Below are 16,146 nucleotides of genomic sequence, written 5' to 3'. Positions count from 1 at the left end.
TCTCTCTCTCCTACTCCCAATCCCCCCTCCCCTCCCTCTATCTCTCTCTCTCTCTCCCCCCTTCCCCCTATCCCCCCTCCTCCTCCCTCTGTCTCCCCCTCTCTCTCTCCTACTCCCAATCCCCCCTCCCCTCCCTCTATCTCTCTCTCTCTCTCCCCCCTTCCCCCTCCTCCTCCCTCTGTCTCCCTCTCTCTCTCCTACTCCCTATACCCCCCTCCCCTCCCTCTATCTCTCTCTCTCTCTCCCCCCTTCCCCCTATCCCCCCTCCTCCTCCCTCTGTCTCCCTCTCTCTCTCCTACTCCCAATCCCCCCCTCCCCTCCCTATTCCCCTCTCCCCCATCCCCCTCTCCCTCTCTCCTGGTTCCCCTTCCCCGCTCAGCCTCAGGAGCGGACGGGACGGCAGTGGGGGTTTGGGTGTGTGGCAGCTCCGGGGATAGAAGGAGCCGGAGAGCGGGCCGAGTGGAGCACGGGGCGGCCTGTGGAGAGTGAGTTGGATGTACACCGATGGATTCACACCTGGCAGTGTGTCACTGACTTCCCATCCCTGAGAGAGAGAGAGAGAGAGAGAGAGAAAAAAGATGCAGCAACTTTGGGAGGTGTTTAATTGTCTTTTAGCTGATGGAATATTAACTGGGATCTCTATTGGATAATGAGAATCGCGGTATTCCTGCCACCAATCCGTTCTGGAGCCCGGGGACTGGAAGTGAGAGAGAGGTGATAATGAAGTGGCTCTCTCTCTCTCTCAGGCTGAGAGGTTACAGATTTGCAGGACTCTCCTGAACTCACTTCCCGAGTCTGTTGGAGGGAAACCGCGTGGGGAGCGGCCACCGTTGTGGCGCTTTGCCAGAGTCAAGTCTTCCCCGCCTCTATATAGACATACTGCAGGCTCGGAGTGTGCAGGAAATCACTCAGCTCTCTCTCTCTCTCACACACACACAGATATATATGTATGTACGCACAGACACACACACACACACACACAGAGGCAGACACACACACACACACACATACTGCAAGACATCTCCTCAATATCACAGAGATCTCGTATGTCTCTCTATCCTCTAGTTCCCTGTTTAGTTAAGGACATGCAATAAATTTTTGGAGTTTTTTTTCTGCAAGGTGGGGAGGGAGAGAAGTTGATTTCATTCCCCTCCCTCCCTCACTTCCCTCCCACTCTCACCCTCTTCTGTGTGTGTTTTTTTTTCCTCTCCCGCTGTTGCCCTGGTTTTCTCAGGATGTTTTGGGAAGGTTTGGAACTGGTCTCTGCTGTAGCCACAGCGGCTGCCTGCCTGGTCTCTCTGCTCCTGCTGCTGACTGTCTCCAGGCAACTTTGGCAATTCCGCTGGACTGTGAACCGTGACAAAACCTGCAATCTGCCGATTCCTAAGGGCTCGATGGGGCTACCCCTCATTGGAGAGACTTTTCATTGGTTAGTAGAGGTGAGACTGGTTCATCCACTTGTATATTCTCTCTGTCCGTCCGTCCGTCCGTCTGTCTGTCTCTGTGCGTCTCTTGGTCAGGGAGTGGGGGACTTGGGTCATTTTCAGACTGGTCATATTTGGAAAAGATGATATTGTCCAGCTCCAGGCGTGTGTGGGACTGCGCGGCTGTTAACTCCTGTCTTAAAACGTTTGCACGACCTCGCTCTTAAAAATGCGCAAGTTTTCCAAGTTTTCAAGGGCAGCGGGCTCAAACTTCGCCTCCTCTCCCTGAGTACTATTTCGGGAGCTCGGTACGGGCGGTCTGAACGGCTGCGTGTCGGGTTTGGAGCACGGTCTCATCATTTCTCAGAGACGGCCCGTTGTAAATATGAAGCGGCGATGTTGCTGGAGCGGCAGGGACTGGTGTGTAACCGGCCTTAACCCACTGACTGCTGTTTGACCCTGTCAGCACACTGACCTCCGGGAAAGGACCCGCTCAGGGATCGCAAATTGACCCAACTCCCTCTCCCTTTAAAACCAGGTTTCTCTCTCTCACTCTGTCTCCCGCTGCCATCCTACCCCAACAGGTGCTACCAGCACTCAGTAAGTCTCCGTGAGACTCGCTCAGCCTGTGTGAGAATGGGACAACTCTGTGTGTGTGTGTGTGTGTGTGAGAGAGTGGGAACTGTGTGTGTGTGTCTGTGTCTGTGAGAGTGGGAACTGTGTGTGTCTGTATGTGAGAGTGGGAACTGTGTGTGTGTCTGTGAGAGTGGGAACTGTGTGTGTGTCTGTGTCTGTGAGAGTGGGAACTGTGTGTGTGTCTGTGAGAGTGGGAACTGTGTGTGTGTGTCTGTGTCTGTATATGTGAGAGTGGGAACTGTCTGTGTCTGTATGTGAGAGTGGGAACTGTGTGTGTGTCTGTGTCTGTGAGAGTGGGAACTGTGTGTGTGTCTGTGAGAGTGGGAACTGTGTGTGTGTGTCTGTGTCTGTATATGTGAGAGTGGGAACTGTCTGTGTCTGTATGTGAGAGTGGGAACTGTGTGTGTGTCTGTGAGAGTGGGAACTGTGTGTGTGTGTGTCTGTGTCTGTGAGAGTGGGAACTGTCTGTGTCTGTATGTGAGAGTAGGAACTGTGTGTGTGTCTGTGAGAGTGGGAACTGTCTGTGTGTGTGTGTCTGTGTCTGAATATGTGAGAGTGGGAACTGTGTGTATCTGTGTGTGTGTGTCTGTGTGTGAGTGGGAACTGTGTCTATGTGTGTGTGAGAGTGGGAACTGTGTGTGTGTGTGGGAACTGTGTCTATGTGTGTGTGAGAGTGGGAACTGTGTGTGTGTGTGTGTGTGTGAGTGGGAACTGTATGTGTGTCTGTGTGTTAGTGTGTGCGTGTGTGTCTGCGTGTGTCTGTGTGTTAGTGTGTGTGTGAGTAAATAAACAGTATTCCCACCTTACCCTTTAAACCAAAAATACCAGCTGATTCCCCAAATGCTATCCAGCCGAGTATTCACACAACCTCACGACAATCCAGTCCGGGTGGAAATGATGCACACTGATTGTAAACGTCCGCTTTGGAAAGCATTGCAGGCAGCTCTGTCTCTCCCTTCCTGGGGGTTAGGGGTTGCTTTTCGGTCAGGAGGGGAGAGGAGGACCTTCCTGTTCTGCTCTCCCCCCACTCTGTCGGAAGACGGACAGGGAGTGGGGGGGGGGGGGCGAGGAGGTGGTAAGTGGGAAAACAGGCTAGGGTGAAGCCTCCCGCAGTCCAATATCTCGCCGGCAGCTGGGGGGTGGGGGGGTGGAGGGTGCAGCTGGTGGGGTATCTGTGTGGGACTGAGACAGGTACCGGTGGGGGGGTCTGCGTTCCCCCTTTCCCGGGAGGGAGCTGAATCCACGTGGGGGTGGTCGCTTTGGAGCAGTGTGGGCGTGAGTGTCCGTGCCCGGGTCCGAGTGTCTGTCTGCACAGGGAGCAGCACCCTCTAACCTGGGCCGACCTTTGCACACTGACAACCTCCATTCATTCATCCGCTATGAGGGAGAATTTTGTTTTATAGAGAGAGACGCGGGAAGCCTCCCATTCCCTGTTCGGTCACTCTGTTAAAATCCTAATTTTTAGTGTAAACTGATTTGAACTTGCTCTGCATAAAGCATGCTTTGTCCCCGGGTGGAAATGTATCAATAACCCTTTCTTTAAGCACAAAGAGAGCTGTAATCATATTTATTGAGATCAGGCCAGCAATTGCGTTAAAAGCCGCGATTACCCAGATAATCTCTCAAATTTGGTTTAATAAGATTTATCGCAGGGTGCTCATTATATACAAAGCAAATACTGCAGTCAGTGGGGGTGGGGGGTGGGGAGGTGTGGGGAGGTGATTGTGTGTGTGCGAGAGAGTGAGAGACTGTACACGCGGCTGTGAGAGACTGTACACGCGTCTCTCTGTGTGTATGAGAAAGCGATAGAGCCAGGGACAATGTGTGTCTGTTGGAGAGAGAGAGAGCGAGGTAGTGAGGGTCAGTGTGAGAGACGGGGACACAGCCATAGACAGTGAAAGAGAGAGAGAGAGAGCCAAAGACAGTGTGTGTGTGTGTGTGTGTGTGAGAGAGAGAGAGACAGAGCAAGAGACAGTGTGTGTGTGTGTGTGTGAGAGAGAGAGAGAGAGGGAGAGAGAGAGCCAAAGACAGTGCGTGTGTGAGAGAGAGGGACAGAGCAGGAGACAGTGTGTATGTGTGTGTGTGTGAGAGAGAGGGAGAGAGAGACAGAGCAAGAGACAGTGTGTGAGTGTGAGAGAGAGGGAGAGAGAGACAGAGCAAGAGACAGTGTGTGAGTGTGAGAGAGAGAGAGAGGGAGAGAGAGAGACAGAGCAAGAGATAGTGTGTGTGTGTGAGAGAAGGACAGAGCCAGAGACAGTGTGTGTGTGTGTGTGTGTGTGTGTGAGAGAGAGAGCAAGAGAGTGTGTGTGTGTGTGAGAGGGATAGAGCAAGGGACTGTGTGTGTGTGTGTGAGAGAGAGAGAGACAGAAAGAGATAGCGTGTGACAGAGAAAGAGAACATCAGACAGAGTGAGTTGGACAGAGCAATATACAGTCGGGTTGAGGGGGGGACATGGAGAGCAAAAGACAGAGAGAGAGAGTGAGCAACAGAGGAAGAGGCAGTGAGAAACAAAACAGTGAAATCGCAAGAAATAAAACATTGTATGTTGGTGAATAATCTTGTGTCAGAAATAGACAGTGAGAGATAGTGAAACAGCAAGGGCAAGAGAGATACAGAGAGACATGGTGAATGGGTAATAAACATGGAGACAGTGAAACAGAAATAGAGTGTCAGAGAAAGAGTGTGAGAAAACAGGGAGGGAGGACAAATGGAAAAGAGATTGAGAGTGAGAATGACTCAAAGAGAAATAAAATGTGAGAAAGAATCTAACTGATAGTAACAGAAGTTGGGGGAGAGAGAACTCGGGGGACAGAGGTTGAGACAGTGAGAATGTGATGGAAGCGGGAGTTCAGTAGAAGGGTGAGATCCAGAAAGTAGAGTTGAGACCCAGGATAAGATTAGCCACGACCATGTTAAATGGTGGTGCAGGCTCAAAGGGCTGAATTACCTACTCCCACTCCTAATTCCTACGTTCCTGAGAGAGAAACAAGGAGAGAACCTGAAAGAAGTAGCAGATTTGAAAGAAGTTGAGACACAAATAAGTAGATAGATAAAGAGGTGATTGGATGGATGGATAGATAGATAGAAAGGGGGGGGGGGGTTGGAATCCCACAATAGCAAATAGGAATCATAACAGCCATGGAGTCATAAAGTTAGAAGAATGGAAACAGGCCTTTCAGCCCAACTTGCCTGTGCTACCCAGTTTTCACAATTATGCTGCCACATTTATTCCAGGGTTTCCAGCTGTCTGTATTGCTGGAACTCACATCCTGATGAAGGAGCAGCACTCCGAAAGCTTGTACTTTCAAATAAACCTGTTGGACTATAACCTGATGTTGTGTGATTTTTTATTAAACTTTGTCCACCCCAGTCCAACACCGGCACCTCCACATCATGGCATCCCGTTGAGTAAAGCTAATAGAGGAGGGTGCCTTCTGAATGTTTATTTTTTACCCAGCTTTGCCCATCACCAGCCTCTGCCCCTGCTGCCTTGTGCTCTGAGTCACAGCAAGCCCTGGCCTCATGTATCTGACGTTCACACCCCACCCGACATGTCAGTTGCTGTGTGAACACAGTGACTCTGGATGGGCGAGCCTCTCGGAGGGGCCCTTTTGATCTTTAGGCAAGTTCTCGAACTCTGAGTGGGCCAAAAACTGAGTGGAGATTTTGTGAGAGCAGTATGGAAAATGCAATTGTGAACAACACCTCCCCTACTTCCCTCTCACAACTACATCTTCAAGTCTCACACCACCTTGACTTTGAACTATATTACCTGTGTCACTGTTTAAATCCCTAGGGTGGCATGGTGGCTCAGTGGTTAGCACTGCTGCCTCACAGCACCAGGGTCCCAGGTGTGATTCCAGCCTCAGATGACTGTCTGTGTGGAGTTTGCACATCCCCCCGTGTCTGCATGGGTTTCCTCTGGGTGCTCTGGTTTCCTCCCACAGTCCAAATATGTGCAGGGGAGGTAAATTGGCCATGCTAAATTGCCTGTAGTGTTAGGTGCATTAGTCAGAGGGGAAATGGGTCTGGGTGTGTTACTCTTCGCAGGGTTGATGTAGACTGGTTGGGCCGAAGGGCCTGTTTTCACACTGTAGGGAATCTAATCTAATTCCCATTCCGACCGCCCTGTGAATATCCTGCAGGGAACTGCAGCAGTTTTAGGAAGTTGCTCCCCACCTGCTTCTCAAAGATAAATAGGTTTGGGAGATAAATAATGGCCTTGCCATTGTTGCCCACATCTCTTGAACGAATGAAGAAAACATGCTACAGTTTCCCATAGTGGCAGTCACACAGCATGTGCACAGGCCGTTTGGCCCACCATGTCTATACTGAGTGGTAGAATCACAACTGTAGTTTCATACACAGTTGCTGAATTCACTGGAGTAGGACTGAACCTATGGACTCAGAGAGAAGAGGGACTGAGCTGTAACTGATAGAGCAAATGAAGGAGGGTAGCCAAGGGAAGGGCATGCAGAGTTATCCTGAAGTGTTCTGAGTTCTCCCTCAGCCCTTTCTGATGTTTGAACTGAGCAATAGACTGGAAGAAATGTTTTCCAATGGTGGAGATCACCAGAGGGTAAAGATAATTGGCTAAAGAATCAGAACAAGAGACTGTTTTTAATGCAATGAGTTGTGGTGATCTGGAAAGCATAAGCTAAAAGGGCAACTGAAGCAGGTTCAGTCGGGACTTGCTGAAAAGGGAACTGGACCAAAGTCCCAAAGGAGCAAGTTTACAGCCCCATGGGCAAATGGACATAGTTTGATAGCTTTATCGAAGAGCTGGTACGGCAAAAATGGTCCAAATGGCCTCACTTTGCCTTCTTTGATGTTAGCGAGTAGTGGGTTCAGAAAATGATTCTTTGGGTGTGTGAGCTTGCCTTGGTTGACCTGGTATTCTAATGTCATGGTTTGTAATGTTATTGCGCTCTCTTATAATAGGGATCCAGATTCCACTCATCAAGACGGGAGAAATATGGCAACGTGTTCAAGACGCACCTCCTGGGCCGCCCGCTGATCCGTGTGACTGGTTCCGAGAATGTGAGGAAGATCTTGATGGGTGAACACACCCTGGTGAGCAGCCAATGGCCACGCAGTACCAGGATGCTACTGGGTCCCACGAGTCTGGTCAACTCCATTGGTGACATTCATCGCCAGAAAAGAAAGGTGAGCGTTTTAAAGAGAAACTCCAACTTCCCCTCCCATCCTGCACCATGTCCTCCTCAACCTGCGTTTATTGAACCACATTGGGCCCTAGTCTTGATCATGGAATTTAGATCTTTGTTTTGAAATCTGTCATAGACTCACAGAGTCGTTGAGCATGGAAACGGTCCCTTCGGTCCAACTCACCCATGCTGACCAAAGTTTCCCACTCTGAGGAAGGGTCACTGGACCTGAAACTTTGGCTCTGATTTCTCTCCACAGATGTTGCCAGACATGCTGAGCTTTTCTAGCAATTTCTGTTTTTGATCTCAAACTAAATTAGTCTCATTTGTCTGCATTTGACCCATATCCCTCCAAACCTTCCTAATCACGTGCTTGTCCAAATGTCTTTTAAGTGTTGCAATGGTACCTGTATCTACCACTTCCTCTGGCAGCTTGTTCCATATATGAACCACCCTCTGTGTGAAAAAGTTGCCCCTTAGGTCCCTTTTAAATCTTTTCCCTCTCACCTTAAACTTATGCCCTGTAGTTTTGAATTCTACTACTCTAGGGAAAAGACCTTTGCAACTCATCTTATGATTTTATAATCCTCACTAAGGTCACCTCCTCACCCTTCTGCACTTCAGTGAAAAAAAGTCTCAGCCTATCCATATAACTCAAGCCCTCAAGTCTCAGTGACATCCTTGTAAATCTTTTCTTCATCTCCTCTAGCCCCACAACCCTCCAAGGTGTCTGTGCATCTCTAACAGAAAGGGCATGATGACACTAGAGAGGGGATAGAGGAGACTTACTAAGATATTGTCAGGACTGGGATAGTGCAGCTTTGAGGAAGGGTCAGACAGGCTTGAGATGTTTTTCTGGGAACAGGGATGACTGCGATTTGATTGTGATGTGCAACATGTTGAGGTGCCTGGGTGGAGTGGATCGGAAAGACCTAGTTGATTTAGCAGAGAAGTCAGTACTGAGGTGGACAGAAATTGATAGTGGGAGATAGTGCGGACTGCTGATGCTGGAGATCAGAGTCGAGAGTGTGGTGCTGGAATAGCACAGCAGGTCAGGCAGCAACTGAGGAGCAGGAGAGTTGATGTTTTGGGCATGAGCCCTTCATCAGAGATTGAAAGTGTCCGGTAGCAGATGAGGCAGTATATTTTGTCGGGATCCAGAACTCGCTGCTGAAGACAGTAGTTGAGATAGAGACCATCAATTCATGTGTCTGGATGAGCAAGTATTGTCAGCTGCAGGGTTAAAGGTCAAGAGTTGGAAAGTGGCATGAGGCTGGAAGGCTTGTTTCTCAGCTGTTGGGCAGAGTGGCCTCTTTCTGGGTTACAAACGTTCCACAGACTTTCTGAGATTCTAATTCTGACCTCTTGAACTTCCCTGATTTCAGTGACTTCACCACTGCCTGTTGTGTCAAAACTCTAGACTTGGGAATGCTCATTGTTAAAGCTGTCTACCTCCTGCCAAATGCTCTTTAGAGCCAACATCCTCAACCAAGTGTTTGGCTTTCTGCCTTAATATTGCTTTACGCTTCTCATTGTCTGATGTTGCTTTGGAATATAGATAGAAATTGGTATTTCCCAATACAAACCAGCCAAGTGAAGATTGTGAGGGGTTGAGGTAAGCATTAAGTGCCTGGGAGGGGAGGATATTTATGTGATTGATTGGGATAGGCTATGGGGGCATGGGGATTGTGACTGCTGGGTTGACAAGCAGATTGTGGTTGGTGTAGAAGTCAGGCCTCATGTGACAGGATACCCCCTCCTGTAGGTTCCCCTCCAAGCCCACTCACCATCCTGACTTGGAAATGTATCACTGTTCCTTCACTGTCACTGGGTCAAAATCTTAGAACTCCCTCCCCAGGGTCATCGTGGGTCAACCGTTTGAACTGCAGAGGTTGAAGAAGTCACCTTCTCAAGGGCAACTAGGGATGGGCAATAAAAGCTGGCCCAGCCAGTGATGTCACAAAGAATCATAGAGTCATCGAGAGGTTTGGCATTGACACAAACCCTTCGGTCCAACTCATCCATACTGACCAGATATCCTAAATTCATCTAGTCCCATTTGCAAGCACTTTGCCCATATCGCTCGAAACCCTTCCTATTCTTAAACCCATCCAGATGCCTTTTAAATGTTGTAATTGTACCAGCCTCCACCACATCCTCTGGCAGCTCATTCCAAACACGCAACTCCCTCTGTGTGAAAAGGTGGCCCCTTAGATCCATTTTAAATCTTTCCCCTCTCACCCTAAACCTATGCCCTCTAGTTCTGGACTCCCCTACCCTGGGAGAAAAGACCTTGGCTATTCACCCTATCCACGCCCCTCATGATTTTATGATGTTTTTTAAGGTCACCCCTCAGCTTCTGACACCTGAGGGAGAATAGCTTATTCAACTTCTCCCTGGAGCTCAGACCTTCCAACCTTGGCATCATCCTTGTGAATCTGTTCTGAGTGAATTAAAAACAGTCAAGTTACGTTGAGGGGAAAAATAAAACTGGTTACTATTGCTGGCCTCAGAGTTGATCAACTCTAAATTGCATCCTGTGACTCCTCTGGGGATGTAGGTCACACCCAGTGTAGGAATCCTTCACTTGAAAACACCTTGGTATATTTTATTACAGTAAAAATGATGCTATTGGTTACTTGCTAGACCAGATAAAAAAAACAACAGATGGAACATCACCAAGTTCACTGTCTGCTGTCTGTTAGTGGCATGGTACAACCATTATGACTAATCTTCATGAATGACATGGTGCCAATTAGTTCCCCTGACTCAGCAATCCCACAATCCACAGCACTGAAGAAAATACGCATAAGACCTGACTTTATTACATTGCTGTTTTTAGCAACTTTCAATACACCTGTTGATTGGAAAGCTTTGCTACATTAGATTAGATTAGATTTCCTACAGTGTGGAAACAGGCCCTTCGGTCCACCTAGTCCACACCCACCCTCCGAAGAGTAACCCACCCAGACCCATTTCATCACTGACTGTGCTTCAGGATGTCCCAAGGTGGTGGAAGATGCCATATAAATGCTTTAATTATAAAACTGAGGAATTGTTAGAGAAGTCACATGTTCCTCTCAAACATGTTACCAAATGCCATGTCTCACGTTAACCATATCACCAGCATCCCAAAATATTATTTCCTGGAAGAATTCTAGCACATTTGAATGAATCAAAGCTAATAGCTTGCTTGCTCTCTCTGTGTTTGACAATTGAGGTTTCCTTGAAAGACCCCAAAAGCAAGGTTGTTTAAAAGTGGATTATTTTCAGTAATTCCAGCAAACCTACCTTTATCACATGTCCGTCAGACTGGAATGACTCCTGAACATCTCTAATTCTACTTTGCCATTTGTCACTGCTCTCTCATCCAGTAAGGTGGGCCCAAATGCCTACCTCTGTGGCCAAACATTTGGTCACCTGACCTAACAACTCCTGATGTGTCTTACCCTGCTTGATACAGCCCCTCAGAAGCACCTAGTATTATCTCAGTGCTGTAAGTGTACTATATGAATCCATTGTTGTTGGTGGGATCTTGTTGTTTCCAATCTAGCTGATCTGTTGCAACATTTCATAAAGATGTGTAATGGGCTATAAGGTAATTTGGCAGTTTTCACATCTTGAAGATATGAAAAGTCTGAAATAAAATGCAATATCTTTCTTGGGAGACAGAATCTCTCTCGTCTTAGTTCAGAAATTCAACAAGATGCAGTGCTCCTGGGAAAGAATACACTTGAGTAGGAGGCAATATGGTGAAGGTGACGGTGTGGTTGACAAAGGAAAGTAGAGGAGGGTTTTGCAAAGTAGAACAGCTTGGTTAGGAATTGGATAAGTGAGATTGTTTAGCAGAAACTAGAAATATTCCTGTGGGCTACAACACTCCTTCAGATGTATCTACAAAATAATTATTACACCACTAATTTTCAATTTCCTTAATATATCCTGGAATTCTCCCATGTATGTCTTCCACATGTTACAGAGAAGAATAACTTGGGAGTAGGTATTCAGCCCACAATGATATATCCTCACAATCCAGGTCACGCTCATTGTAAACATTACCAATGAGGGTCAATGAGACACTCCCGGCCTAACCTAGGTCAACTCGCATCAATCCTGACTCTTCAATGATCTCCATCCAATTCTACCTTGATTGGACCAAACACAACTCAGACATAGCCCAACACTACACGACTCAGCACAATTGAGCTTATCCACACCAAACCCGAGACAGACAACCAAGCATGATTCAACCCCACCAAACCCAACCCAAGCCACTCAACCCAATCTAACCTAACCCAAATCCAATTCAACTAACACAACCCAATTCAACCCAGCACACCTTGACTGAACCTGACCCAACCTAATCAAATCCAACTAACTCAATATGGTTGAACTTAACCAAGTTAATTCAAATGCCTTTCTAAGTTAGGTACAAAGCTGTTTCACCAGTAATAGATTTTCTGAAATGATGAATTAACAAACAGCTGCAGAAGTTAATGAAATACAGAGTGTGTGAGCATGGGCCCTGAGAAATTAATTTTGCTTTACACCACAAGGAAACAGTCTGCAACAACCTTATTCGGAATGGGTAATAAATGCTGGCTGAGTTTTAGCACAGTTTTGAGGCAAAGTTGCCTTTAGTGTTTGCAGTCTGATCTTTACTTTAAGACATATGTTCTCCAGTAGTCTTTCTCATTGTGAAGATATTCTCACCTTCTCCTGTTTACTATTTAACATTATTAGGATTAACTGTTTGATGGTAACCCAATTCAGAAAGATTGTTTCCATGGCTTCTCCTGAGCCTTTCCCTATGACTGGCTCAATGACACTCAGCCTTCTCTAGTATCACTGTCTTTCCAATCTCATTCTTTCATCTCCTACCAAATGTTTCCCTCCTTCTGTCCGAGGCTTCTCCATGTATTCAAAGGGTCCAATGTTAGCATTGTTTACTCAAGAGCTGGACAGAGGGTGTCATCAACTTATCCAATAATGAGGCGTCACAACAGAACTCATGTCTGTTCTTCCCCTAATAGGAAGCAAAGGGACAAGATTGGGGTGTGGAGTGGTGTGGGAAGGTAGAATTCTTGAATCTCTCTGTTCCCTGGAACTCATATGCTAACATGTTCCCTTAGCCATCAAAACCTTGCTGTCCAGTACAACAGTAAACAATATTGCAGATGCTGAAACTGCCGCGGAACTGAGTTAAGATTTCAAACTGAAAACCTTTCATCAGAAATGCTTTGTTGTGTCTGAATGGCATAGTTTGGTGGTTTTTTTGGTGTTTCATGGGATGAGGGCATCGCTGGCTATATCCCTGATGAAGGGCTTTTGCCCGAAACATCGATTTTCTTGCTCCTCGGATGCTGCCTGAACTGCTGTGCTTTTCCAGCACCACACTAATCCAGCATTTATTGCCCATCCCTAATTGCTCAGAGGGCAGTTAAGAGCCGACCACGTTGCTGTGGGTCTGGAGTCACATGTAGGCCAGACCAGATAAGGATGGCAGTTTCCTTCCCTAAAGGACATTAATGAACCAGATGGGGTTTCAATGACAATTGACAATGGTCACATGATCATCAGTGGACTGTAAATTTCCAGATTTCTTTCACAAAGTCTGAGCTTCACCTGCTGAAAATTTCCAGCAATTGCTGGTTCAATACGAGGCTTCCCCTTTCTCCCTCTCATTTATGTGTCTCCTCAGTCTGCATGCTCTCTTTTCCCTGAATGAAATATGGATTCCTTCAATGGGCACACTCTGACTTGGCGCCACGGTTTGGCTGAGCCTATTTTGTCAAATGGTGGTGTATAAAATGACTTAAGCACCAGGGAGAGCATGAACTGATGGGCCAATAACTATAAACCCACAAAAAGCAGTCATTTGGGGGTATGCCTTTATTAAGAACACATGACATCATCCAGATTTCAGCTAAGTGGCGCACAGTGGGAGGCTCAAAGCCTTTGTTGGAATGGGCTGCTTAAGTGCATCAATTGGGGCCTAAAGTATGAACTTCAGAACCATGTTCCTATTGCATCTAACTCAAATGATAGAGGCTGACATGGGCCACATAGAATTTCGAGAGCAGTCCGTGTGAGGAACAGGGTTTTTGGGCTGATGGTTCTCAATGCTTTTCCTCAATTTCTGTAATAAAGGAGATTGACATTATACCTGCAGGCAGGATGTCTTTCTCAAACTTAGGATGTTTCAGTGTGGTTACTGCTGTAGAAGGTGATGGTCAAGTGATTTTACCAGTAGATATATTGATCCAGTGATCAAGGCAATGAACGGGATTTGAATTCCACCATGGTTGAATCCGAAGTCAATTAAAATTTGGAATCGCAAGTCTAATAACGATCGCAAAACCATTTTCTTTCTTCACCTGTAGGAAGTGGGAGTCGCTGGCTGGCCAGCACTTTTTATTGCCCGTCCCTAGTTGCCCCTTGAGAAGATGGTGATCAGCTGCCTCCTTGAACCGCTGCCTCCCACGGGCTGTGGTTGATACCAATTTGGTCGAGGAATGTCCTTTTCGAAATGGCAACCTGCTGTCTTTACCCAGTCTGACTCCTCTCTGGGCAACAAATACTGGCCTAGCCAGCAATGCCCACACCCGCGATTGAGTTGGAGAAAGGAGCAGCAGTCAGCTTCAGCCCAGCAAGCTCCCTCCGATAGCAGTGTGCAAACTGCCAGATCATCTGCCCTTCGTCAGATCGGTGTATTGAGCAGGGACAGTGGGACAAGGTTTCGTTCTTACAGATGTTACTTCTGACAGTGTAATGCTTCCCTCAGCACTGCACTGGGGAGAGACAGGTGGTGTTACATGGTCAAATCCTGGGGTGTCCACGGGTCATTGCTTCCATTAGGCGAGGAGACTAGGACGCGTGGACACAGCCTTAGAATTAGAGGGGGTCAATTCAGAACAGAAATGCGGAGACATTTCTTCAGCCAGAGAGTGGTGGGCCTGTGGAATTCATTGCCACAGGGTGTAGTGGAGGCTGGGACGTTAAATGTCTTCAAGGCCGAGATTGATAGATTCTTGTTGTCTCGAGGAATTAAGGGCTACGGGGAGAACGCTGGTAAGTGGAGTTGAAATGCCCATCAGCTATGATTGAATGGCGGAGTGGACTCGATGGGCCAAATGGCCTTACTTCCACTCCTATGTCTTATGGTCTTATGGTCTTATGGTGTTGGTACCTGAATCTACAACACGCTAAATCAGGTGGAACTCCTGCCCCAGTTCTGCAGCGTCTAACTCTCTAGGATTGGACTGGTCTAAACTTTGAGGTGGGCGCAGGCAAATGGCACATTTGCGACTTGGTCAGTCAGAGCTAGGCACAGTACCAGCTCCCATCCCTGGCATCAGTTTGTGCAAAACTGCAATGGTGCCAAAGTCTGCGAGGAGGCTGTAATGGCAGTACATTACAACATGGGGGAGCTGCTGCATCAAGTAGCAGATTTGGGATGAGCTCTGGGCTAAATTAAGGAGTAAATTTCCCATCAAGTGTCAGAAAGGAACCAAGCTCAGCAAAAAATTGTTAGTAAAGCCACCAGAAAATAAATACTTCCAGGCTGTGGGCTGTGATGGAATCTCATAGCATTAGTAAGGCCATTTTACCCATACTAACACGCTGAAAGGCCTCTCCAATTGGCTCTTCTCCCCTCTGATTTTTCCCTATCTAAGTCCAGCAAATGTTTCCTTTTCAATCCAATTCCCTTTCGGAGGCGACTGAGAGAGATTGGATGAATTATTTGAATTGTGAATTCAGAAAGAAAATAATTTCTTGTTTTCTTTTAAACTTTCCAACATTCTTCCTGACAGAAAGCTCCCTTTCCTATGCCACCAGTGTGTGTGTGTGTGTGTGGTGTGTGTGTGTGTGTGTGTGACTGTGTGAGTGTGGTGTGTGTGTGTGTGAGTGTGTGTGTATGTGTGAGTGTGGTGTGTGTGTGTGTGAGAGAGAGTGTGGTGTGTGTGTGTATATGTGACTGTGTGTGTGAGTGTGTGTGCGAATGTGAGTGTGTGTATGTGAGCGTTTGTGTGTTTGTGTGTGCACGCGTGCATTTGTGTGAGTGGATGTGTGTTTGTGCGCATGTGTGGGTGTGAGGCATGTGTTTGTGTGAGTATGTGTGTGTGTATTTGTGTGAGCATTTGTGTGAGAGTGTGTGCAGGCGTGGGGTGTGTGTGTGTATATTTGTGTGTGTGTGTGCACGTGTGTGTGTATGTGCTTTTGTTTGTGTACATGTGTTTGTGTGTATGTGAATGTGTGTGTATTTGTGTACATGTTTGTGTGGCTTTGCATGTGTGTATGTATGTGTGTTTGTGTGCACGTGTGTGTGAGTGTTTGTATGCATGCATGCGTGTGTGTGTGTTTATGTGAGTGTGCGTGTGTTTATGTGAGTGTGTGTCTTTGTATGTGTGTGAGTCTTTGTGTGTGTTTATGTGAGTGTGCATGTGTTTGTGTGAGAGTGTGTGTGTGAGTCTTTGTGTGTGTGTGTGTGTGTGAGTCTTTGTGTGCATGTGTGTTTATGTGAGTGTGCATGTGCTTGTGTGAGAGTGTATGTGAGTGCGAGTGTGTGTGCATGTATGTGCGTGGAGAGGTGAATTACCGGAGGCACTGATTTAAGGTGATTTACAGAGGTGTATACTGGCAAGGTTTAAGGATTGATTAACAGACAGACAACAGACAGTAGGAATAAATGGATCATTCTCATATTGGCTGTGACTAGTGTGGTGTCATAAGGATCGGTTCGTAGGTTCCAGCTGTTCACAATATACATCAATACTTGAAGTGGGGACAAAATTTCCAAATTTGTGATGGTAAACTCAGTGGGAATGTGAGTTGTGAGGAAGATGTAAAATGTTTTCAGGAGGATTTGGACACCCACAATGAATGGGCAGGAACACAGCAGATGGAATTTAATGTGTAAA

General features: G+C 47.0%; 1 protein-coding gene across 1 annotated transcript in view; it reads left to right on the top strand.

The window, feature by feature from the left end:
• The first annotated feature begins 774 nt into the window (after nt 1-774).
• The window catches only part of LOC132822954 (cytochrome P450 26B1), a 29,861-nt gene continuing 14,489 nt past the window's right edge, over nt 775-16,146 (top strand). Inside the window, exons 1-2 of the mRNA XM_060836444.1 lie at nt 775-1,439; nt 7,002-7,226. Of these exons, the coding sequence (XP_060692427.1) occupies nt 1,236-1,439; nt 7,002-7,226 (429 nt within the window). The 5' untranslated portion in view covers nt 775-1,235. The remainder of the gene's footprint in view (nt 1,440-7,001; nt 7,227-16,146) is intronic.

The sequence above is a fragment of the Hemiscyllium ocellatum genome, chromosome 1, assembly GCF_020745735.1.
Source record: "Hemiscyllium ocellatum isolate sHemOce1 chromosome 1, sHemOce1.pat.X.cur, whole genome shotgun sequence".
NCBI lineage: Eukaryota > Metazoa > Chordata > Chondrichthyes > Orectolobiformes > Hemiscylliidae > Hemiscyllium > Hemiscyllium ocellatum.
Note: the sequence above shows the minus strand (reverse complement) of the source record. Positions and strands in the feature narration are given on the sequence as shown.